Source organism: Lissotriton vulgaris, unplaced genomic scaffold, assembly GCF_964263255.1.
Source record: "Lissotriton vulgaris unplaced genomic scaffold, aLisVul1.2 SCAFFOLD_550, whole genome shotgun sequence".
In the NCBI taxonomy this organism is placed as follows: domain Eukaryota; kingdom Metazoa; phylum Chordata; class Amphibia; order Caudata; family Salamandridae; genus Lissotriton; species Lissotriton vulgaris.
This window is the reverse complement of record NW_028247597.1, coordinates 681,860-708,374: the sequence shown is the minus strand read 5'-3', so window position 1 is coordinate 708,374 and position 26,515 is coordinate 681,860. Positions and strand designations below refer to the sequence as shown.

The window sequence follows — 26,515 nt, the reverse complement described above, 5'->3', positions numbered from 1 at the left end:
AAAAGGGTGAGCACACGCTTACGGACATGCTCCTTAAAGGCCCTCCCAAGGGAGATAGAGGGCCCCCCTCTCCAGCAGTGTTGAAGCCACACACTGACTCGGGATGAAGAGGTGTCCATCACCAAGTCATTCCTGGAGACCCTATTCAACTCCCTGCGGTAAGATTTCCACACGCTAAAGCAGGAGGTAGAGGGGGAGGTCCGAGAGATACGCCGAGAGGTGGATGGATTGGGCGAGCGAGTGGCGCCCGTCGAGGACCCGGATCAGACCAGAAGCGAGAAAATCGAACACTTCCAGCAAGTTGCCACGATGTTCCTGCGGGACAAGGGGATTCCATACTCATGGGGACATCCATTTCGTCCGATTTTTCAAATGGAACGGAGCCTTGCAACAATTGAGATCCCTTCAGGACACTTGTGCTCTGCTGGGCATTGACCACAACGAAGGCTCGACCTCCCCAAGACTATCCCAACAATCCTCACGGGAAGGGTGGCAAAAAATCGGTTGCAGAAGATCACCCACAGCGGAACTGAAACCAGACCCAGTCACTATGTCACAAGAAAGAGCCATGGCCATCCAGGAGGTGTCCAGAGACACATTGCCAATGGAATGATTTGCCGGAGAGACGGGGACTCTTTGACACTACGACAACGCTGGTCCGGCGTGGGGCCGCAAATGCCGCCACAGTACACGCCCCACCAAGAAACTTCGCCACAGGCCTGCGATAAGAGTTTCCAGGCCTGGGACTATGACACACTTTTTTTTTTTTTTTTGTTGGGGTTAGGGTGGTGGGGCGGAGGGGAGAGGTCCAAGAGTGGGTTTGTTGGGGAGGTGGGGATGGGGCGGGCGGATGGTTGTGGCAGAGCGGTGGAGTGGGGGGCAAGAGGGGGGGGGAAGGTGAGCGAAGGTGGGGTGGGGAGGGCACCGGTGTGTCACACAACTGGGTGGATTATGTGAGCTGCCAGGAACAGGCAGCTTCCACCGGACGGACCATCTTCAAAACTAACGGGAACCGGAAACAGGCAGCTCCCACTGGACGGACCATCTTCAAAACGAACGGGAACCATGTCTGTCAACACCCTTAGATTCATTACCCTGAACGTAAAGAGGCTTAATAACCCGGTCAAGCGGCAGGCGGTGTTGTCATACCTGGAGAACTCGAGTGCTTCGTTCTGCTTGTTACAGGAGAGGCACCTTCTCTCCAGGGACTGGCCCAGAATGCGCTCCAGAGCCTTCCCTCGCCAATTCTACTCTTCCACTAATGAGAAAAAAGCTGGGGTAGCCATTCTGTGCGCTAGTCACTTTAAAGGCCACGTGGGGGCCAAGGTAGCTGAAATTAAGCGCCGGCTCCTGGCTTATAATGTGCGGGTGGGGGACATGTCCATGGCCCTTGGTTCCATATACGTCCAAAACTCCGGCAAGAGTCGTTCCTTAAAGGGGCCCTATCGGACGTCCTTACTTTTCCGACACGTTACACACTAGTGGGGGGTGATCTCAACCTGGTGATGTACCAAGATGAGGACAGGTCAGGTCACCGATATGGTGCCACCGGGGCGATTCCCCTGGAGGGAAGGGAGTGGTTGGCTAGCAGAGGTTTTTCTGACATTTGGCGGGAGGCGCACCCCCTCACTACTCATTACACTTTCTACTCTCATGTCCACCGCACATATGCTAGACTAGATCATTTCATTGGGTCCCCTGAGCTTGCCGCAACAGTAACAGACGTAGACCTAGTCCCAGCGGCCCTCTCAGACCACGACGCGGTTACACTCACGATGACCGTCCCACATATGACAACTCAGAGGGGCTGGTGGCGCCTGCGGGAGGCCCTCCTACAGCGACAAAGGATTACACAACAATTGCACAAACGTATTACTGAATACCTTGCACTTGATGACACGCCTGACGTACCAGTGACAGCGGTATGGGGAGCGCTTAAGGCGGTGGTGCTGGGAGATCTCATTGTGATATCGGCGGCTGAGGCTAAGGACCGACGGGAAAAAAGGGAGGCGCTCTCGGCGCAAGTGTCGGAACTAGAGAGAGTACACAGGTTCACCGGGGCCCCAGGATATGGCGGCAGCTAAAAGCGGCCAGGGCACTACTCGCGGGACTGGACTTAGATCGCGCAGAATATGCGCCCCTTAGGCTGCAACATACTTACTATGTGGGAGGCGATAGAACTGGGCGACTGTTAGCGAGCAAGCTTCGGGCGCGGGTCCAGAGATCTAAAGTCACCATTATTCAGGGCAACCACAGGCAGGAGTTCCACGAGGACTTTAAAATTGCAGAAGCCTTTCGGGACTTCTATGCCTCGCTCTACAGTGCAGATCCATCTCTAGATACCTCAGGGAAGACTTACCTTAACGAGCCGGTGGTCACGGCACTCAATGAGGCGGGTGCTGCTTCCCTAGACGCACCTATCCGGACGGAGGAAGTGATATCCGCGATAGCGCACCTGAAGCCTCTGAAAGCACCGGGGCCAGACTACTTCTCCGCCGGGTTTTATAAAACATTTTGCCTCCTGCTGGCGCCCTTCCTAACTAAGTTATTTAATTCTTTCCAAGGACCTGGATCAATTCCTTCAGACATGCTTGCGGCAGATGTCATAGTACTGCCCAAGCCAGGCAAAGATGCTACGCAATGCACCTCTTACAGGCCCATATCCTTGCTCAATCTCGACCTGAAGCTTTTTACGGGGATCTTGGCGGCAAGATTGGGACCGGGTTTACCAGGCATCATAGAGCCCGATCAGTTAGGATTCATCCCAAATAGGCAGTGCAGCGACAACACCAAGCAACTATTAAATGTCATAGACAAAGCCCACTTTAACAACTCCGACACAGTGCTTCTCTGTCGACTCTGAGAAAGCGTTTGACAGGGTGGGCTGGGGATTTCCGGACAAGACTGGTATTGGTGATCGCTTTAGAGCCTCGGTTGCCAGCTGCTATGACGCGCCCCGGCCAACTGTCCACGTAAACGGCATTGGATCGCAACCCTTTGACATCAGATGGGGGTACCAGACAGGGGTGCCCACTCTCGCCTCTACTCTTTGCGCTGTACATAGAACCACTTGCGCAAAGAATCCGGGATAATCCTGATATAACCGGCATTACATTCTGGGGCGAACCGCACACCATCAGCCTTTACGCCGATGACATCTTGGTGGCCCTGGATAATCCCAAGCAGTCTGTGACGGCTTTTCTGAAAATAATGGAGGCCTTTGGGAAAGTATTGGGGTTCAAAATAAATACGTGTAAGCCCTTGACCCTCCCGTTAGGCCGAAACACTCGCAAATCCGCTAGCGGACCAATGACATTTGATGGACTGTATTCTCGCACCTCGATCCCCTACCTGGGAATCATCCTGACGCCTAGTACAGCACACACCGTCGACGTTGGAACTATTCAGACCTCTACTCCCGAATTCAGGGGGAACTGAGGAGATGGCGAAAACAACCGCTATCGCCGTTGGGTCTTGTAGCAGCGATCAAAAGGTCCTTGCTGCCCAAGGTCCTTTATATATTCCAGACCATTCCCATGACTCCACTGATAGGAATGCTAAGAAAGTTGCAAGACGCAATACAGCTGTTCATATGGGCGAGAAGCGTCCACGGATGCGCAAAGATTTCGCTCATCGGGCACCGCTAGAGGGGGTCTTGGGATTCCTAACCTACAGAGGTATTTCCAAGCAACACAGTTAAGCTACCTCTTAGAATGGAAACCCCCCCGAGTCAGAAATGAAATGAATGAAATGAAATTAAATTTATAAAGCGCATGGCTGCCCGAAAGCGTCCCAGCGCTAACAGAAAATAGAACAAAAAGCAAACTGAGGATGAAACCAATAATTAGGGGTCCTTGGGAAAAAGAATAGTTTTAAGTGCCTTTCGAAACTTAAGATGACAGGGTTCTGCGCGGATCCAGTTGGGGAGAGAATTCCAATTTTCTGCTGCATTTAAGGAAAAAGGGCGACCCCCTGTGCGTGCCTTCCTAACTCTGGGGACCCTTGCAAGATTACCACGGTCCGACCGGAGAGCCCGGGATGATTTATAAGGGCATATCAGGCTCCTGAGAATCGGAGGTCCTTTGCCCTGCAGAGCCCTATGGGTGACCCAGGGGGCGTGGCTTGGGCGCCGATGGCGGTGGCCGCCTGAGAGCTCGGCTCCGGGACTGAGCCCGGAATTATCCTGTAAATCGGAGGCCGTGGGGCACCCTAACCCCCGCAAACTGTTGATCGGATCGACTGGGACCTGCCGGGGAACTCGGTGCAGCCCATACATGAGGTGACCCGACGGAAAATCGAAGTTTGTGGATCCGCGGAGTGCGACCCAACATGGCGCCCGGACCTCATTGTCCCCTTGGACGGGACCATTGAACTGGAGGAGCATCGCTAACTACAGCGCACCCTCCACCTTTTCGCTTCCCTGCGATATGAAGGTCTGGGTACAGATCTGATTGGACTCAGGCAACAGGGAACGTGCCTGGAGGGTCGGATGCCCTCACTATAGTGGACCTCGGCACACGGACACCTGGAGGCCCTGCCAGCGGTACTGCCCCCCTAGACCGCACTTGGCTGCATTTCCCCGATCGACCCACTCTCATGGGAGGCACTGCCCCTAGGCGCCACAAAGTCTCCGGTGGTGTTGGTGGCCCTCGCTCCGGGTCCGCATCAGCCAGGCGGGCCTGCCCGATCTGGCGCCAACTGTCTCCGCCTCCTCCTCAGTGCCCTCCGACGACGTGGTGGCGGCGCGGGCCGAAGCTGTGGAGGTCCAACAGGCCCTGGAGACGGAGATCGCCGACCCCCGACCCGAAGACCAATAACCAGGAGAGACATTGCCGAAGCCCGCACTTGGTGGCGCCTCTGGCTGGATCCACACAGCGTGATTCCTGCGACATGGGGAAACCAAGGGGAGCCAAGGGGACTACCCCAGCCGCATCGGATTCGGAGACCCCGGACAAAGAGGAACGTAAAGATCCGGAGAGTTCTGGTGGCGCACCACTGCAACAACAATTTGACCGTGTCTTGGAGGCGATTGCGACCACACGCTCGGCCCTCCAGCAGGACATTGCCCAGGTGGCGACGAGCCTGGGCCTCCTTAGAGCGGATCACGGCAAACTTTCGGATGGGGTCAAGGAAGTAGAGGGCTCGGTGAAAACTTGGAGCCAGCGCAGCGCACCCTGGCCGCGGCAATGAAGGATGCCCTATCCCGGATTACTGCTCTGGAGCAACGAGCGGAAGATGCGGAAGGCCGTAACAGGTGCAACAACATTCGAGTGGTGGGCCTGCCGGAGAAGATTGAGGATGGTGATATGGTGGCCTACCTAGAAGCCTGGCTCCGAGACACAGTGGCCCCGGAGGGTCTATCCTCTTTCTACACCCTGGAGCGAGCACATAGAGTTCCAGCGAGGCCGCCGCAACAGGGCCGTGCCCCGCGACCGGTGGTAGCACGGTTACTGCACTTTCGGGACAGAGACCTCATCCTTAATGCCGCCAGACATAATGGCCCATTCAAGGTGGAGAACAGCCAGGTGAACATCTTCCCGGACTACACCTATGAGACCCAACGCAGGCGGTTCTCATTCTTGGCAGTCAAACGCGAGCTCCGGAGCGAGGGCATCCAATACTCGCTCCTATTTCCCGCGCGGCTCCGCATAATTGTCGATGACAAAACTCAATTCTTTGATACCCCGGAGGAGGTCTGTAACTGGCTTGAACTTTATAGAGCCGGGAAAGATGGCTTTGGCTCTTCATCTCAGCTAGTGGTGGAGCCGGGACAGCGACGGCGATCCAAGAGAATTCGGAGTCGCCGTGGCCGATCGGGAGGACCCTCAACTGCGGAGACATCGACGGAGCGGAAGGGAGTGTTGGAGGTGTTATCAGCGTTGTCTGGCTCACGGGACGGCACCATTGAAGAAGAAGCGGACCCTGGTGACGAGGGGGAACCAACTGACTCGAAGGAGTCGGTGACTGATAGCGTCCACACGCCGGTGATTACACCGAAATCGGTTGAGGACCTTCTGGATGGACAGGGTTGACTGGGTGAGCTGCAATCGTTTGGGTGGGGGCCCGGAATGGGGGTGGCGGGTACCGACGATGGATCATGATTCCCGGGGAGGTGGGGGTGGGGTGCCTTGCTTGTGCCCTGAGGGTTACCAGTACTGTTTTGGGCTAGCTTTAGTCCTGGTAGCCAGAGTATCTAGGGCCCACTGCCAACGCCCAGCCCGCACTTGGCCCTTAAGGCCTTCCTACGGTGGCGACCGTAGGATTAGTCTGGGACAGGGTTTTTTTTGAGGATATGGTTTGGATGGGAACTAGATGGTGCTATTTGGGTCCTGTTCTGGGGAGGGTGGGTAGGGGATTTGATCGAGTTGGGGTTGTTGAGTTTTGGTTGGGGAAAATGGCCGCCATCAGTGCTGGGTTGCTTGTTGTTCTTTCTTTGCTGGGACCCGGATGGGGAGACTTTGCACGAACAATATGGGACAATGGCTGATGTTGCTAATGTGAAATGTATTACTTGGAATGTGCGGGGGCTTCACACCATGTCTAGACGTCACAAAGTACACGCTTATTTAGTGCGTAGAGGGGTACAAATGGCGCTGTTGCAGGAGACCCATTTGAACAAGGCGGAAGGGGCGGCGCTACAGCGTAGGTGGAGAGGGCAGGTCTTTTGCACGTCGTACTCCGCGTATGCCAGGGGGCGCTGATTTGGATTAGAGCTGGGGTTCCCTTCCAGGTCACGAAATCGATGGTGGACCCGGAGGGGCGCTATGTGGCCATTTCGGGCACACTGGGGGGGAGGGAGCTGAACGTTTGCTGTGTCTATGCACCCAATATGGACCAAGTTCCCTTCTTTTCCAGGTTATCGGGCTCGTTGGCCCCTTTTGCTCGGTGGAGATTTCAACTCAGTAATGGATGTAGAGACTGATCGCTCGCATCCGCCTCTCTCTGACTCTCCGGTTCGCCGTGTGGCTAAAGGTCGTGGGGACTGGCAGATGCATTGGGGGCTGACGGATATTTGGAGGGCGCAGCACCCTGCCGCGAGAGATTATTCCTACTTCTCGAGACTGCACGAGCTACACGTCAGACTAGACGGATTCCTTGGCTCGGCTGCACTGGTTTCAGCGGCGGTCCGGTCTGAGTATTTAACCAGGACCATCTCAGATCATAATCCCCTCCTGCTGGACCTTCGCTGGCTTCCTGGGGTACCTGCGGTGCCCACCTGGAGGTTACGTCCCGAGATCCTTGAGGACAGTGTCTTCAAAGTGGACCTAGGAGATAAGATCTCGGAATATTTCGCTTCCAACAGGGGCACTGCGGGCTCAAGGGCGCTAGAATGGGATGCTTTTAAGGTGGTGGTGAGGGGTTATTGCATCTCTAAAAAGGTAGGCATAAGGCGGGTTATCCTTGACGACTTAGCTACTTTGGATCGGAAGCTCCGTGAGTTGGAGCTCCGCCGCCCCGGGCACCCTGAACTCCAGGAGCGCACGGCAGAGGCGAAGGAAGCGGTGGCGGCGGAGGTTGAACGGCTGCGCTGTTTCGATAACAAGGCCTATACGGTTAGGTCCCTTGCAGAGGGGGATAGGTCGAGCGCACTATTAGCATGGCTGGCTAACCCCACGCGCCAGGCCTCACTGACGACGTCCATGCGCATGGCAGACGGGACCGAAGTGCACACTCAGCCCGAGATCCTGAGCTGCTACCTGCGCTACTACGAACGCTTGTACCGCAGTCGCTCTGCCAGAGACCCTGACTTGCTTGATGATTATCTACGACCCCTGGAGCTCCCGATGGTGGAGCCTGACGTGGCAAAAACCCTAGGGTCAGACATTGAACTGGGGGAGATCCGCAGTGCCATTAAAAAGATGGCGAGGAATAAGACCCCGGGCCTAGACGGCCTTCCTGTTGAATTCTATGCAGCTTATGTTGACCTCCTAGCACCAAGGCTATTGATAGTATACAGAGAGGCGAAGAGACTTGGTCGGCTCCCCGGCTCGATGTGCGAGGCCTTAGTGGTGCCCCTTCTCAAGCCGGGAAGGGACTCGTCCGATCCGGCGTCCTACCGTCCCTTATCAATGCTAACGGTCGACTATAAAATACTGAGCTGCATCTTGGCTTCGAGGCTGCTGGGTCACATAAGCTCCCTGGTACACGAAGACCAGGCTGGATTCATCCCCAAGCGAAACACGACCATGAACATCCGTAGGTTGTTCCGCTTGTTGGGAGAACCGCTCGTGGACGCCCCGTGCCCGGTGGTCCTATCGGTGGACTTAGAGAAGGCCTTTGACAGCCTCGAATGGGACTACCTCCGCACTGTGTTACTGCGATTCGGCCTCGGCGAGGGTTTCATCAGATGGACAACGGTCCTATACGCCTCGGCATCGGCCAGGGTTCGGGCAGGCCCGCTGGTTTCCTCACAATACCCGGTGGAGAGGGGCACGAGACAGGGTTGTTCGTTATCCCCGCTTCTCTTCGCGTTGGCGGTGGAGCCACTGGCTCTGCTACTCCGATCGGGAACCCATTATAATGGCCTGTGGACACCCTCGGGCCCACATTACATCTCGCTCTACGCCGATGACCTGTTGCTCTTCCTGGAGGACCCGGTTAATGCCCTGCAGGGGGCTGCGACGGCGCTCACGGCGTTTGGGGAGGTCTCGGGCCTTCGAGTGAACTGGGCCAAGACCTGTCTCTTCCCGGTTCGCAGAGGAACGCCTAGCCCTGTTGTCGGTGGAGAGATTAGATGGGAACCTGACTGCTTTAAATACCTAGGGGTGTACGTTTACCATGAACCATCTGACCTCCTGGATGGGAATATTGCTCGCAGCACCCGAGCGCTACGGGGTAATATGGATTTCTGGGCGACGCTACCGCTCTCGGTGGCAGGGCGGATTGCTTTGCTCAAAATGGTGGCGCTCCCCCGGTTGCTGTATTATTTCCGAACGCTACCGATCTGGGTCCCGCCGGCCACATTTAGACTCTTACGGTCGATGATAGTCGGATTCCTCTGGGGCTCGGGCCGCCGAAGAGTGGCCCTCAAGACCCCTGATGAGACCGAAAGACGAGGGTGGGCTTGCGGTACCGGACTTCGAAAAATACTACCTAGCGGCGCAATTACAGACCCTCACCCAGGAGATAGCTAGGGAATTCCGAGGCCCGGAGGACAGGAGGGGCACGGGGATGGCCAGACATGTTCTCTCCTTCATAGCGCTGCGACAGCGGCTGGCTTTACAGGACTTATCGATGGAGGAGAAGACCATTCGCCTGTGCTGGAACCGGGTCCATGCCCGGGGCCAGCTGCGAAAACCGTATGCGCCCGAAATACCTTTGGGCATGCTGACGGCTCTGCCCCATGGCGGTGATTGGTCGCGGTTAGCGGACTGGGAAGATGCGGGCCTACAATTGGTAGGAGACCTCTACGAGGACGGGGCGCTTTAGCCCTTTCAGGAGCTCATTGACCGCTTCGAGGTTCCTCGCGGTGACTTTCTGTTGCACTCGGCCCTGGTCCGAGCGATTCAGGCACACTGGAAGCACGGGCAAGAGGAACCCCCTACATCTCCGGTGTGCCAATACGTCATGATGTCTGCGGGTACGGTGAAGGCGGTCACTTGCCTCTACGGCAGACTAATCAATGAGGGGCTGGCCCCCCCTCACCACTTTGAGAACCCGTTGGGAGGAGGACATAGGTAAGGAGATCCCAGAGACGACCTGGTCCCAACTCATGCGACGAGCCTGGAAGGGCACGCGTCACGCCCGATTTCAACTGGTCCATTACTATATACTTCACAGGGCATATCTGACCCCGGCGAAAATCAAACAGTATTTTGCTACGGACACTGCGGACTGCCCCACGTGCCAGGCGCCGGAGGCAGACCTCCTCCACATGTTGTGGTCCTGCCCGGGATTGTCTTTATACTGGACGGAAGTGGGGAAGACCCTGGAGGAGGTAACAGGGAGGTCATTATTGGTTGATGCAGCAGTGGGACTCCTCCACTGGTTTCCACATACCCCCAAAAACAAAATTACTAGCAAATTTATTGACTTGGGGCTTCTCCTTGCGAAACGAGAGGTGACCAGGAACTGGAAGGCACGGGTCGGTCCGACGGGAGGCCGATGGCACAGCGAACTCTTGAAATGGGCAGCGGGAGAAAGCACGCTGAGATATCAGTTAGCTAGGAGACAGCATAACGAGAAGGCGCAGGAGGCAGCGCTAGAATGGGAGACATTGGTACAGGCCCTAAGGGATTATTGCGCCCCCAGCGACTCCGACAGTGAGGAAGCAGCTCGCCCCGAGTCCCGATAGGCGATTACACCTTTCAGATCTGCTACTCTCCTCATGGGTCCTCTTACCAATCCTACTGCGGTTGTTGCCGTGCACTGATGGCGGGGTGGGGCGGGGATTAATTTGGTTTATAGTGTTTTGAGGGAGGGGTTTTCTTTTGGTTTTGTGGGCTTGTTTAGAAAAGCAGATGACGGGCGATGGATCATCCGGACCAGCTTCAACTTCCTGTTGAGCCCCCCTTGGATTACGCCGCCCAACCATTGGGCTATGGGCTGAACGGCTGTGTACATATTGCTGGGGGACGGAGGGTTGCATTTCATTGACTTTGGTTTGATTTATAATGCTGGTCAAGTATGTAACAATTTACCAATTCCTGCAATAAAAATCTTTTAAACATTTTTTTTAAAAAATGGGTGACCCATAACGCTTTAAAGATGACTCTTTCGTGTATTGGCAGCCAATGGAGTGCTCTCAGGGCCGGTCTGGCCGAAGATCTTCTTGACGTACCTGCAAGCAGCCTGGCTGCTGCATTCTGCACCCGTTGGAGAATGTTAAGGGTGGCTTCAGGGGCTGCCAGAAACAGGGCGTTACTATAATCAAGCCTCGATAGTATTAACCCCTGAATCAGAAGTGTTCTGGACTGGGGAGGCAGGAGAGGGAGAACTTTTCGCACTGATCGGAGCAGTCCGAAGCAGGTCCCTGCCACTTTCTGTGCATGAGTCTTAAAAGTCAGTTCGGGCTCAAGCCACACCCCTAGGCTTTTCATTTTGTCTTTTGGTGTGGGCAGCTCACCTAGGCAGGAGGGCCAGGCGGCTTTAGGGAAAGATGTAAGATGATGACCGAGGAGCATAATCTCTGTTTTCGCTCCATTGAGTTTAAGCCGCAAACTGGACATCCATGAGAAAATCTCAACAAGGCAGGCAGAGAGATTATCCAAACATCCTTCTTGTTGGGTAAGCGAGACGACTAGTTGGGTGTCGTCCGCATAGGTGACTGTTTTAATCCCAAAGGGGGCGACTACTTCCTCCAGTGGGGCCATATAAACGTTGAAGTAGGGCCCAATGAAGAGCCCTGAGGGACACCACACTGGAGGGGGTGGATTTAGACAGCAGACCACCTTCCCAGACTCTGAAAGAGCAGTTACTCAGAAAGGATGTAAGCCACTTAAGGGCCATTCCTGCAACGCCCAGTTTGGCGAGACGGTGCGTTAGAATTTTATGATCCATCGTATCAAATGCAGCGCTTAGATCCATGAGGATCATAACAGCAGATCCTCCTGAATCTAAGATGCACCTTGCCTCTTCTGCTACCACTAAAAGGCTGTGTCCGTCTCTTGCCCCGGACGAAAGCCGGTTTGAGAATTATTCAGCAGCTGATTGTTTTCCAGGAATCCGGAAAGCTGCTGATTTACCATTTTTTCAACGATCTTACTTAGACCGGGTAGCAGTGAAATCGGGCGGAAATTGGCCAGGTCCATGGGGCCAAGCCCCGGTTTTTTAAAAAGTGTTTTGACCCTTGCCTGTTTCCAGCTGGGTGGCAATACCCCACAGGAGAAGGAGGCATTTAGGAGCTCTGTTGCCACTGGGGCAATCGTGTCTGCAATCTTCTTAAGAACATACATAGGCGCAGGATCGGCCGGGGAGCCACTTTTCATGGAGCATAGGGCTTTACAAAAATCTTCCCTAGTAATACTGCTCAGAGAGTCAAGCCAGGGGCCAGAGACGGCTGCCAAATCTGAGTTATCATCCGGCGCAGGGAGATTCTGTGGAAGACTCTCAAGGATGTTTACTATCTTGGAGTCAAAAAAGTCCGCAAGTTGATTGCATCTTTCTTCTGAGCAATCTAGGGCGTTAATAGGGGAAGGCACCTTAAGTAGTTGTTTAACTATCTTGAAGGTTTCTCTCGCAGAGTTGGAGGCCGAGTTGATTTTATTCTCAAAAAAAGCCACCTGTGCTTTTTTCAGGGAGATTTTATATAATCTCAGAGCAGCGCGATATGCCTCTTTATTGTTAATTGCCCAATCTTTCCTCCATCTGCGTTCTAATTTTTTGCAGGTTTTTCTGAGGTCTCTGAGCTCTGGGTTATACCATGGAGACTTAAAAGTGCAACTTTTCTTTGTTACTGTTTTCAACGGTAATACCTGATCCAGGGAATTGTTCAACCAATTACAGAAACTAATATCTGCGGCCAATGGGTCTGGTTCGATTTTAGGGGCAGTTTGTTCAAGTGCTCGAGTCAGCTCTTCCAAAGATAGTTTGGGCCATGCCCTGTCAAGAGTACGAGGCGGCGCTGGCCGTTGTACCTCTATACCTGTTTTCCAGGAAAATGGGACTAGGAAATGATCGGACCATGGTACAGGAAGGGGGGGGAGTAGAGAAGAGCTGATTACAATTTGAGAAAATAGGGTCTAAAAGATGACCCTTATTATGTGTTGCCTCTTTATTTACAAGCCTTAGCTTAAGTGATCTAAAATCTGAACAGAGATCAGTCGAAACCTTGTCATTTGGATCATCAAAATGAAGATTCAAATCTCCTAGAATCATAAAATTAGAAGAGAGAGCCGCTGCCATTAAAGTGGTTTCTAGTAGGGATCCTATGAACTGTTTTATGCAGCCCGGCGGGCGATAGATAAGAAGACCTGAAAGAGATTTATTAGGTGTTATTTGAATAGTGAAACGAGCGCTCTCTGAGTCTGATATTTCACAATCTTCAATTCTGCAGTTAAATTTGTCTTTATAGACTATAGCAAGACCCCCTCCTATCCCCTGTTGTCTATGTAAGCACTGTATGAGGAAACCATCCGGGAGGGCAGCAGCAATATCAAACTCAGAGGTAGAAGAGAGCCATGTTTCAGTGAGAAACAGCACATCGAGACCCCCCTCTTGGAGCATAAGGTTGATCTCGATGGCATGCTTCGGAAGAGACCTGCAGTTCAAAAGCGCCATGAAGAGGTTGCTATAGGCCTGCCTACCGCTGTCTCTAGCCAAGCTAGAAGTAGCACATCGCTTACATGTCCTAAAAAGAGGATCAAAATGTTTAAACTGGCAACAGAGTGAGTCCCCCTTATCTCGGAGCTCCAAAAGGTATTCCCTCGAATAACCAGTCGGAAGTTGAGTATCCACCGGCATAGTATCTGGCCCTAGGCCCGGTCTGGCCCGGACGGGCCCAGACGGGCTTGCCTCTGGTGCGCGTCCGCCGCGCCATCGGCGCGCCCGCCCGCTGCGCGGACGGGAGAACACCTTCATTTTGTAGCGCTCGGGCCGCCACTCGCCCGACCACTAGTGCGCTAACCCGCCTCTCACACTAAGATGGCGGCCGAAGTCGTCACCCCCGGGGAAGGTGTCTGATACCGAGTAGAGCCCTCAATCGGCCCTCGGTTAGCCCAGCAAAAGAAGTAAAGGGTGCCCAAGTATTTAAGTGACAGATGAAGGCACAATTTAAAATTTTTATTTAAAAAACTCTAAATCACACAGAATTAAAATTCTCACTGCCACACTGCTACTTAGCCTACGAGAGTAATGCAGGCAAGAAGAGAAGGACCTAACTCCCGGCTTTTCGCCTCAGGAGCTCTAAGTTCTAAAGATGGCTCTTCCAATACGGAGCGATGGCCCAGATGTCGCTTTGGAAGGTCTCCTTCCTGAAACGCTCGGATAGACCGGCATACCTCAATAGGTCTCCCATCACTCGCACGTTACGCAGAGTGTGGGACGCGGTGGCGGTCAGAGGGGGACTCACCACTGTCCCTTCACCTATCACACCGTTGTTTGACAACCCTGCCTTTGCACCGGGGATGGAGCCACGGGCATTTGAGCAATGGAGAGATTCCGACTGCAGGTCGGCGGGACACCTCTTCGACATAGAGGGCTTCATCCAGCTCAATGACCTAAAAAAACTGTTTAACCTATCTGCCCCACAGCCCTTTCAATATTTCCAAATCATACACTGGCTGACGCAGCCCGACAAAACTGGTAGGTAGGCGACTCACAGCTTTCGAAAAGTTTCTCTGCGCGAAAAAGACCGATAGACAAGCGATTACAGACCTCTATAAAATGATCGGCCCGAGCCGCTTCCACACCGCTAGGTGGGAAACCGAGTTGGGGAGAAGCCTCACGGATAAAGAGTGGGGAGATATATATTACATAGCATACCGCACAGCTAGGAACACTGCCAGTAGAGAAACAGCAGTTAGTCACTTCCTATTGGTACCTGACGCCAGCCCGACAAAACCAAGGTAACCCACATCGGGCCCCACATGCTGGAGGGGCTGTGACGGAACGGGACTCTAACCCACCTACTATGAGACGGCGTAGAAGTGAGGGAATACTGGACACAGGTTCTAAACTACATCAACGCACACTTTGACACAGACATCCCTCAGATTTCCTGCCTACACACTACTAGGTCTTCCGAACGCACTCAGCTTCTCACTAAAATCCATCAGAGGAAAGCAAATGGGGGCGGCAGTCCAGCACATTCTCTCGCTTTGGGGCACTTCGAGGCGTCCCACGCAGGCTGGCTTCATAGACTTTGGTAAATATTGGGCATAGAACAAATTCAGGACACTCTCACGCAATCCACAGCGTCATTTACTACTGTTTGCCAGCCCTTCATTGCCCTATTAACCACAGAATTCAATGAAATCACATGCCCGAAGTACATACGCTTGCTGTGGCTTACTGACATACCCTTCGCCAAGGATGTCCTCACATGATGGGTTGAAAGCAGATACTATGGTCCTGCGCCCTTACAGGGCAAAGAAGCGACACACCAGGTGGGGGGTGGGGAAAGGGTGAAGGTGGTGGGGAGTTGGGGGCTTTGGGGGACTGAGGGGGAGGGTGGCGTTGTCAATTTAAGGGGCGGGTTGGGTAGATTGACTGCTGGGGCCTGCCCCAAACATGCTATCATGGACACAGTACACCCATACGATTTGCGAGCCTGTACAACCTTTGCTCCAGGGGAGGCGGTGTACTTGAATGATGGATGTTCAAAAGGGGCATGTGATCATTGTATTGTACCGTACCAAATGCACCTGAAAACTAATAAAACAAAGTTAAACAAAAAAAAGTCTCCAAGGCAAAAGGTTTTTAGGATGATTTGTGCCATTGCTCACAAATAAAAAGATTGCAATTGAGCTGTAAATTTGATGTGTGGTGTGATGCAATTTTACTTGAATGCTAATATATATATTGTATGAATATTTTTTTTTAAATGTATGTTTGGTCAATTAACAATCAGAGAAAATACATGGATTAAAAAGCATGGGACCTATTTCATCCAACTTGGCCCGATTGCAGTGCCAGGAAACAAGATATGATTCATGTTTTCTTTTTTATCAGAGTCTTTTATCTTTACAAAGAAAATGTATCTGCCCAGTAATTTCTAAATATTCAATAGCAATGTACGTGGGAGAACTTTGTTAAATCCACCATCTATAAATGTCTGCTATCGTCTGAAATTCTATGCATATTCTCTTGTACTGTAATTGAGTTACTAATATCTTTTAGAAAAATCATTTAGTGATTGATTAACATTGCATTTAAATTCTCTGTTTGATCTTCTATTATATGTATGCTTTTACACACCGTGTATGTGGTTTTAAGTGTCTTTTGTGAAAGCACCTCTTTTAAAATAATAAATAAGGCATTTTCTCTGTTAAAAGAATAATGAATAGTATGTGGAAGATATTAAGTGGTTTTAGTGGAGCTTGAAAAGATAAAGACCGATGCCTACAGATTACTTGTCAGTGATCTCTTCAATAACGAAACTCTTCCCAGTTGATTAAGGAGCTCATAATTATTTTCTCATTCCCGATAGGTGAAAGGGTCGTACTTTCTTTTCTTTACAAAAATAAGCATAATAAGAATTAGTGTGAGAATCAGAATCCTGTATCTTATTCTCTTTTAAACTGTGATAAAGTGCAATAAGCCAACTGAAGCAGCACAAGATACTAATACCGAACAAGACACTAGACGCATCTTGAACTCTTGACTGCTAACCATAAATATGTTGGAGTATGTGCTCCTTTCTCCTCCTTTCCCCCGCCAGTAGGATTTTGGAAGAACCATACCTACTTATGTTCCAGGGTCATTCCTGCAGATCAATATTTGCTCCACAAATAAGAATCTATAAGAATACGAGCTCTGACCTGTTATACAATAGAATTTACTTAACCTTATCATCTAGCACACCCGCATGTTTAACCTGTTCAGGTCTTCTTTCTTCAAAATCTGGAAACTGGTGTTGTATGTTAACCAGTAGAAAATACATATCAGAAGCTTTGAATAGTCTTTCCAAGGACACAGATATATAGGATTAAGGAATGTGATGCAAGCATGTAATTATTTTTGAATGTATCTTTCTGTGCTGGATCAAGTTGCTGCACTAGCTGTGTGGTATACCGTGCTGGGATGCTCACGTGTGCTAGCCGAATGTCCTTCAATCATTAGGTGTTGACCTAATGGGTTTATGATTTTACTAGCTGTAAATCTTCAGTGTGTGGTATGCTGGGAGGTTTTGGGTAAAAGGATAGGTATTAGTGCTATGTTTGGTATGTTGGCAACAAAATGTTAGCGTGTTTCTTCAGGAGGGACAGTTGCACTTAAATGTATTTTCTTTTTCTTTTGTGGGCTTGTAAATGGCAGTTAAAGAGAAGTTGACGGCAGATCCGGACAGTGAAATAGCCACCACCAGTTTGCGAGTATCGCTACTGTGTCCAGTAAGTTTCAAGTAAATTACTTTTAGTTGAAATTAAACAAATTGCGAAGAGCACTTTGCTATTTTATTCACTTTAGCCTTCCAGTGATGATCTGCACTTCCTGTGCAGAGCTTTGACACTATGGCTATATTGAAAACAAATATACCAATTTGAGGCAAGGACGTGAAAATATTTCATGTATGCAGGATTTGTAAACACATAAATGCTGATAGATAATAAAGGACATGTGGCACCTTTTGTGTGACAACTCTGCTAACTGTTGCTACACTGTAGGTTCGAGTTGCATGTGTACTCTTATACTGATTAGTTCTGTCTACTCAAACCTTTGTTAATTATCAGTCTTTGGTTCTAATATCTCTAATGTAGGATTGCTATATGCACATCCTTTCTGTGAGGAATTATGTTACACCGGTTTGATTTCCTGTACAAAATTGCACCTCACATGTGGTTTATTTGCTTCAGGTAGGTTTGTTCTCAAACTCAAAGGTGATATTGTTATATAAAGTTACTAAGGCAACCAGGGAATGAGGATTCACTTGTGCCAAGAGGTGATCACAGGTGGGAGTACATCCTCCCATGCTGTTCCACTCAGGATTCTGAGGAGGACCGTCCACTATCTCTCCCCTCAGGCAAGTAAACAGACTGTAGTCGCGTTGGTGTCTTCCCGGCTAGATTACTGCAACGCTCTGTATGCAGATATCAATAAGGGCCATATTCAACGCCTTCAGAGCGTGCAGAATGCTGTGGCGAGATTTGTTTTGGACGTCCCCAAGTCTTTCTCTGCCACTTTAGCCAGGAAGAAGAGCCATTGGCTCCCGATCCAGCAAAGAATGGTGTTTAAAATCCTATGTCTGGTTTTTGGAGCGCTTCTGGCAGGACCCTCAGATGCCTTAGGCTCTCTGCTAACTTCCTACTCTCCCAGCAGGAGCTTTCGTTCCTCCAACATGAATCTTCTGTGCATCCCGCGTAGTAAGAAAGTCAGATGGGGAGGCAGGGCCTTTGCCACCGTGGCCCCCTCGTCTGTGGAATTCCCCCCCTCCGACATAAAGATGCAACCTTCGTTGTCTCTTTTCAGAAAAGCATTAAAAACGTGGTGCTTCATTAAGGCTTACCAATAAGCTTGCTATGTGGATATTTTTGGATTAGGCGCCTTGACGCCCTTTGGGCTAAGTAGCGCAATATAAGATGGATTTCATTCATTCATTCATTTATTCACTTGAAGTACCCCACGGTCTTGTGAACGCTGTTCACAAGTGCCTGTAACTAACCCTGGAAAGTTAAATAAGGGAAGGTCCTATATGTAGGAAATTAGTCAGTACCTACTAGGGAGTGAACTTACTTTTGTTTATATTACCCTCACACATCCCAGTGGTGTCATGCTTCATCATTGGGTCACCCTGATCCAGATAAGTCAGGGTGGGCTCGACTGTATTCAAGGGAGCTCTTGTTGAGAAGTTGCCAGGGGAATTGAAGATTAAAAATCCACAAACAGGTCCCAGTATCCCTTTATTTGGGGACCTGTTAGGGATATTAAAGTGCTATATAAGGGGGGGTCATTGGGAAATTTATGGTCCTATGACCCCGTTTAAGGAGCAGCTTTCTGCCCTTAAGATACCAAAAGTAGAATAGGGACTCCCCTTTTTACTTTAACCAGGGACAACAACCCTAGTTTACCCTGAAGAAAGTCCAGGAACGCTTGGGCCAGTCAAGGACTGAAACATGTTGGCACTAAGGTCATAGGACATTCCCAATGACACCCCCCCCCCCCCTTCCTATTTAGCATTTGAATATCCCTAACTGGTCCACGAATATAGGGATACTGGGACCTGTTTGTGGATTTTTAATCTTTAATTCCCCCTGGCAACTTCTCAACAAGAGCTCCCTGGTATACGGTCGAGCCCGCCCTGACTTATAGGGGTCTGGGTAACCTGATGATATTGTTACTTCTCATATATACAGAAGTTCTCAATATACATGTCAATTAACAGACTCAAGCACCATATAAATCAACAATCTCTGTCGAAAAACTGTTCGGCACCACCTGTAATAAAGTAACAGAGGTACAGACTTTGGGGCAGATTTACAATAACTGACACATCCCTGCATATCAGCAGGGATGCCCAAGTGATTGTGCGTCACAGCGGCACACCATGAGGCAAGAGTAGACAAATGCCTGACGCATCTGCTGCCGTAAAGGTGACGCATTGCTGAAGTTGCAGCTCCAGCAAGGCTCGGGGTGTCACTATGCCTAACATGCTGCGTCATTCCTTACGCCTGCTTCAAGCAGGAGCGGGGTTTTGACGCAGCATGGCCTCAAAAGTGACTGAGTGAAATCTTGTAGATTTCACTCAGCCTCTTTTAGGAGGCGTTCCTGTGCCGGAAAGCTCCCCCTCCCCCCCGCGTCCGAACGCCCACATGTGGCACAGGGCTTTACAACGTGACGCATCTCTCAGATGCATCATGTTGTAAATACCCCGCAGCATGGCGCTGGCTTTGTGCTGCCGCTGTGTCACAAAAGTGACGCAACGGCGGCGCAAATGTGGCGTATGGGGCTTGTAAATCTGCCCCTTAGATTTTAAGGTCTACCTAAGTACTTTTAGGTTTATCTCTCACTATTGAAAAAGAAGAACTTGAAGTTCCTCCATAATTATTAGCAGAGATGAGAACTAAGATTACATCTTTTCCAGCCCTCAAGACCTGCCTACAAAACCCATGTTGCACTATTGGGGCTCCTGTTTTCCACTCTTGTGAAGACGTTTTTTTTTTAATGAAATCTCAAGTGGTGCCACAGAATCTCATTTCTCATCCCTTTTCTAGGCTTATCAGACACAAATTTAGCTTTTACACTGTCTGAGATCAGCAGAGAACACTACAAAGAGGATGCTCACCAGCTTCCCCAAGGATCAGTACTGAGACGCTGCTATAACTGCACTGCATACATAAACAGTGGAAATGTGACATTAAGTTCTCTTCACACACTATTCTCAGTTAACTGATCTTCATTAAGCGATAGCTTTCACTCCAGACAGGTGGTTCTGCTCAGGCAGCTGGCATTGGAAAATAAATAGAATGCATTTTCCTACGTGAACTTGTACAAGTGGTTGACCAGCGACATTGCAATAGTTCGATAAAGGAGCTAAAGCTGCAACCATCCTGATTGACGTTTAAAGCGCACAATGGCTGTAGTGTTAGCTGATCCTGAACATGAATGACATTTCCAAATAGGAATGGTGGAGGTGGATGGTAATGATATTGTCTTTTAATTACATAATGTCTGGCAGACAGATAAAACTATCATCCAGATACTAATAATGAAACTACAGTTCACCAAACTCCACTTTGTCTAGGCAAACAAAAGGACTGCAGCGCATCCCACACCTACATTTTCTGAGTGGAATGCTGAAGAAATTAGTAAATACAACAGAGCTTTACAGAATTATCTGCTACTGGAAGGAATATTAGTTAAGCTCCATTTGCACCCCTAGTGTCCATTTTGCTATTGATTGGTAAGCTTTACAGTGAGACTGTTTGTATCCTCTGGAAAAGAACCTTGGCGCTTAATGGGAACATGTTTTATGAGGATTGTGACTAGACCTTGTTTATTTTCCCCGTATTTGCTTTCTTACAGCTTGGAAAAATGCGACTCACAATCCCCTGCCGAGCTCTGACGTGCTCCCACCTTCAGTGCTTTGATGCTACTCTCTACATACAAATGAACGAGAAGAAACCAACATGGGTGTGTCCTGTGTGTGATAAGAAGGGACCCTATGAGCATCTTATTATCGACGGGTGAGTCTAGTGGAAAGCTTTTGATCTCTATTCAAATTTGGTTGTAGGTAATCAAGATTGCCATAAGGTGACATAAATCCTCTATTCCTGCCTGAATAGTGTTCAGTCTGCTTTTAATAACCCTTTTAGGTCTTGCCTTTGATGTTAAAAGACTTGTTGTGGACCATATCAAAAACGTTGTTGGCTTTGTGCCAACCCATTGCTTACCATTTGTTGATTTTCCTGTGACGCATTTGCTTCCATCTGATTTATTTCTACTGACCTAAAGCTACTTTACCATTTTTTTTTTGGAAACCTTTATTGTGCAGCAGTAGCATACAGTTACGGGCCTACAACCAGTCTGGCAGACCTCGAAATCAGTTTGTAGCACGTAGGGCAACCATAAGACAGCTCAGCAGTCCCCAAATACGAAAGACAGCAAATATTCCAAATATCACTTAAGTTTAATGCGACCACTGAGTACAGGATTAAAGAAGGTTCATTTTTAAAATATAAAATAAGAAGGATCAGATGCCATACAATCAACCGAAGGCACAGAGTGGGCAATGCACACAGCAGGATGTCAACAAAGCGGAGAATCATAATCGGAATAGCGGCACAAAAATACACTTATCAGGATGAAGGAACATATATTCACATTTCGTACCAGTCATTACCCACTCCATGAACGTGGAACTACCTAAGTAGTGTTAGTGGTACCACAGAAAGCAGAAACGGCAAGCGGAGCTACACCGTGCCTCCATGCTGACCCAAAAAAAGGAAGAAAGAAAGATAAGGAGAACAAAGAAAAGAAAGCGAAGAAAAAAGGGCCAGTAGAAACTAAGAAATGACAAAACAAAAACCCCTCCCCCAACCCCCACCCTGCACCCATGCAGAGGCTACGGCCTACCCCCCCCTAGCAGTGTGCCTGTCGCCCATAAAACGAGTACCCGAAATATAGATACAGAAAAGAGAAAGAAAGAATTTATATAAAACCGGAGGAGGGCCATCCGTACAGGCTCCCGGTTTCCCCTTCCTGTAACTTATTCTCCTCCCCAAGAGCAATAGTCAACAACAGTAATCAATCAATACGATAAGAAATGGGGAGAATTATCCACATACTGCGCAACTAGGTGTGTCATAAGAACGCGCCAACCCACTCCCCCGCCAGCCAAATAAATGTCGACCTTTAAAGAGAACCACTTAGCCTTGGCCTGTTCTTGTAAGTCCCCCGAGGCATGCCCGTCGAGTAAATCCCATCTCAGCCGACATAAGAGAGCAAAGTGTCCACGCAAGGCCGAAGAGCAACATGCAAATACAAAATGGACGTCGCCGATCACCGACAGATTCATCATCACTTACGACCATCTCCCCCAGTTCCGTCCCATGACACGTATTCCATAACAAGGATACAAGGGCGAGGAAAGAAGAAGCAGTCACAGGAGCCAGCCGTTGCTGAAACAGTGTCTGGGCCATTAGCGGCGATACAATGGACGAGGCCACCGTCCTCTGTTGAGAAAGGAATCCTTCAGTGTAGTAAAGGCATACGGACATCTGTCCACAGGTACCAACACAGTCCGGGATCATCCATTCCCCTCCGCACCCATGGGCAACCACAGTACCCCCATCAAAGATAGTTAGGGGCAGATCCTCGTGCACCCGGGAGCCATCCGACCGCTGTCGCCCCTGTGGGAGCGCAATATCATCAAGCTTTCTTCCCAACTCTCGGGAACCGCCCTCCCAGACGGACTGAAAGTCACCAAGAGCAGCAAGAATGTCACCGCATGACAGCGTAGGCCGTGTTTCCCATACCATAGCCCTACTTGGTAACTCGCACTCCCCATCTCGCTGTACCTCGATAGGCAGGACAGTGTACTTCATCTCGTTCAGGCGGCCATCAGGCGTTTCCACCTTGTAGGGAGAATGAAGGTAGGGCAGGGACGAGCCCGGCTCGGTGAGCCCACAGTTCGGATCACGGGGGCCAAGGAGCAGCCTCCGGTAATGGCCATCCTCTCTCCGATTCTGCGCTAGCGGCAAATTCGGGAGCGGCCCGCGAAAACCGGGCAGAATCGAAGACCGAGCCGAAGCAGCTCACCTTCAGCGCTCCGCATTTACACAGTATTTCCTCTGAGCCCTCACCTCGAGGATGCACTCTGGCCGCGTCTTGTGACAATCTGAGCTTCTGCAAAAATTATTGACTCTGTAGTCACTTCGTCCCGGTGGACCGACTCCGCCCAGGCCCGGCTGGCTGCTGTTGATGAGTCAGCACCCGGCCATGTTTCGTGGCCGAGGTCCCGGTTCCAGGGTCTTTGAGGCTGCCAATTGACTTAGTGGATTTCTCCGGCTATAAGGCCGGCAGAGACTTCGGGATCGCGCGAGCGATGTCTGCGCGCATTCACCGTCACCCTGCTGTAGCGCAATCACAGGATCGTGACCAGAATTTCCGTGCGGGCTCGGAGGCTTGCGGAGCCGGGAGCCTACGCTTCCATTCCGATCGCCATCTTGGCTCCTCCTACTTTACCATTTTTTGAGTGGATGACTTGTATCCTTCTCCTGCTTAAGGTCAGGGAAATATTTTGTTCGTAGCATGTATGACTGTAGATGCACATGCTCGCATACTCCTGCCATCTAGTGTTGGGACGATTGCAATTGGTTTTTCTTATAAGAAGTCTTTCGAGTCATGAGGTCTCTGTGACTCCTGTGGTCGTGGATGAAAGTGGCGCTGACTCTATTGTGAGATTGTTTCTCTCCGCCATTTGCTTTGGGCATGACCCAATGTTGCTCCTGGTGTTGATGAGTTAGTCTTCTCCTGTCATGGCCTTAGAATCTTGTGTTTCTTTCTTTGCCTTGAAGACTATTTGACACACTTCTTCAATCTTACGGTGCTTGTTCCACTCCACTAGCCCATTGTCGTTGAGCGACTTGGCCATTTTGCCTTAAGACCCCCTTCGAGCCACCACGTGCTCCTGACTAACTTCGGAGAATGAAGACACACTCAAGGTGATGCAAGGGACCCCCTTCAGAAGATGTCCACAGTGTCATTCTAAATACCCCCGGCTGGATATCCATGCTGTCTGCAAATTTTGCCTATCGCCAAAGCATGACGAGAGCTGGTCCGACTCCTGCTTGGCAAGAAAACTAAGCATCAGTGACGTGACATACTGTGAGCCCACACCAAAATGTCTGTCATCTTCAGAAACGACCGACTTCTTCAATCAGGCTGACCTTCTCGGTGCCCAAGAATAAGAATCTGGTGAGCTGCTTGACCTCCCAGCACACCAACCTAGACTCTAGAGTCTAGACCATCAACTCAGCTCTCTAAGGCAGAGAAGAAAGCACTTCTGGGAGAAGAGGCACCTGAGAGTGCTCGATCCACCTGCTATCTGCTCCAGTCCCATGCCTCGCATGAGTACTATTGCTATCCAAGCCTCCCATAGCTCAGAAACGACCCACCTTGGAGCTGAGCACCATCACCCTGGGGAAAAGCATTAACCTCTGTGCCTAAGCTGCCACCACCTTCAGGTTTCCTGTGGCCCTTGAGTGCTGGTTGACACCGCAGCAAGCCCTTGGACCCAAAGAAAGATACTTTCAGGAGTCCAAACCCGTGATAAATTGTCGAGTCCAAGGTCACCTGTTGATGCCAATACTTTGCAAAATTAGCCACCACTGAGGCCGAAAGTGCCATTTACACCAAAACCACCATCTGCTCCGAAGCCCTCCATTCATGAGATTGATGAGAGCCTTATCCTCGAGAGGCTAGAGCAGGAGCTGTACAGAAGACAAAGATAGATCACCATCCACCTGCAGTCTGGTAAGATTTCTGCCTCAGAAAACCCTGCCAATGTAGTACAGGTTTTGAAGCAGTCCTGCCACTGGACACTTCTGCACCTCAGTGGCCCTCAACGAGGGCCAAGGACAAACTTCTCCTGCTCCTCCACCACCATCACCTCCTCCAACACCACTGTCACCTCCTCCACCACAACCTCCACTCTCATCTGCTAAGACTTCCTCTCAGGGTTCACTGGAGTCCTACTCCGATATAGGCAGACCCAGCCTCTGTTCCCCGGCTAAAGACTTTGCACCAGTCTACCCTGGCCCTTTGATTGATCCTTGGGAGGATTATGATTTGTTCTCTCAGACAGATCCAGATCTAGAACATGTCAGTCAGGGCCTCCCCGTCGGATGATGCTAAGGCACACCACAGTATAATTTAACTCCCGGTTGCCTACCATAAGTTAAACCTGCATGCCACCCCTGAGGATAACAATTTTTAGGTGGAGACGCTTTTAAAGACACAGAATTCCCCGTTCAGTACCTCTCCATGCTCAAGGGCATGATGAAAATCCACCACCAAGATTTTCATGGAATGGTTAAATCCCGGGTAGTCGCACCTCATATAGACTAAACGTATAAGCCAGTGCCCTCTGACCTGCTTTACATCAGGGATTCTGTCCCATCAGACTCCCTGGTTGTCTCCACTGATGGGAAATTAGCAGCAGCCCAGGCTATGGGCAACGCACTGCCTCCTGACAAGAACAGGCAAATTGATGCAGCAGGGAAAAGAGTAGTAGTGGGTGCAAACACACATTGACGCATCATGAATTCCGTAAGCCTCCTCTCCCGGTATGCTAGAACTCACTTGAAGGAGATAAAGGGGCTACAATAGTACTTCACTGACTAATAGCTCCAAAGGCCAAGTAAGGAAACCTCTACATCTAAGAGCTGATTTGTGGAACTGGTGGTATCCGTTAGTTTTAGGATGGGAGGAACCCACCCTTGATGACTGGCTGATCAAGAGTGTAAGCAAACAGAAATGCCTAACCCACACCCAGGCTGCAGTCACCCTCCTGCACAGCCCAAGGTTCACAGTAAATCCTACAAAATCTCACTTGGAGACACTCCAAATCCAACCCTTTATAGGTCAGTTCTAAACACATTTGTGGGCAAAGTTTTCTCCAGCTCTGAGTGTGCTGCCATTTCACTAGCTTCTTCCTCTTTTTCGCCAATCGGCCCACTTCCAGTGCGCTCAGTAATGCACCTATTAGGTATGATTGTCACATCTATTGCAATAGTGTCTTATGTTAGTATACTTATACTCCCACTTGAGAAATGTCTGTCTAACCAAAGGTCTCGAGTGCAGTTTCAAGTAGAGGATGTAGTGTTGATACAGGCCAGCACCCATCGCGCTCTGCAGTGGTGGAACAGCAGGAGCAAGCCCTTCACAGACCTGGTTCCACTAGTGACCATTACCATGTATCTCAAGCCTGCTGGGGGGCACATCTCCAAGACAGTCCAGGGTCTGGGGCCACCTCATTGTGGCCTCCACCTCAACCACCTAGAGCGGTTAGTCATGGTTATGTTATGAGTTTTATAGAGCGCATAGCTGCCCTACCAAAGGGCCTCCCAGCGCTAATCACCAACTGACATAGGGCAAACAGAGACTCACTTCGTCGAGCCTTCTAAGCCTTTCTCCAACAGATTCAAGGCCTGGTAGTCCTTTTGTGCACAGACAACATGCCTGCCACATTCTGTCTACAAACGCAAGAAGGCATACACTCCCCTCACTTGTCCGCCCCAGCGCTGCATGTTGGGCACTGGGCTATCCATCACAAAGCCCATATCCTAGCAGAGTATCTACTGGGGGTGGACAACAACTTTGCAGACCTGCTCAGCAGGATGTAGCAACAAGTTTCCGAATGGGACCTCCACACACAAGTCCTGCTTCCTTACTTTCAGAAATGTGGCACCCCAAACATAGA

The 26,515-nt window shown here is 50.3% G+C and overlaps 1 protein-coding gene across 1 annotated transcript in view; it reads left to right on the top strand.

Annotated features, from left to right (window-relative positions):
* Positions 1-26,515, top strand: part of PIAS1 (protein inhibitor of activated STAT 1) — an 854,757-nt gene that overhangs the window by 413,259 nt on the left and 414,983 nt on the right. Inside the window, exons 8-9 of the mRNA XM_086949739.1 lie at positions 16,915-16,988; positions 20,617-20,777. Coding sequence (XP_086805865.1) covers positions 16,915-16,988; positions 20,617-20,777 — 235 coding nt within the window. The remainder of the gene's footprint in view (positions 1-16,914; positions 16,989-20,616; positions 20,778-26,515) is intronic.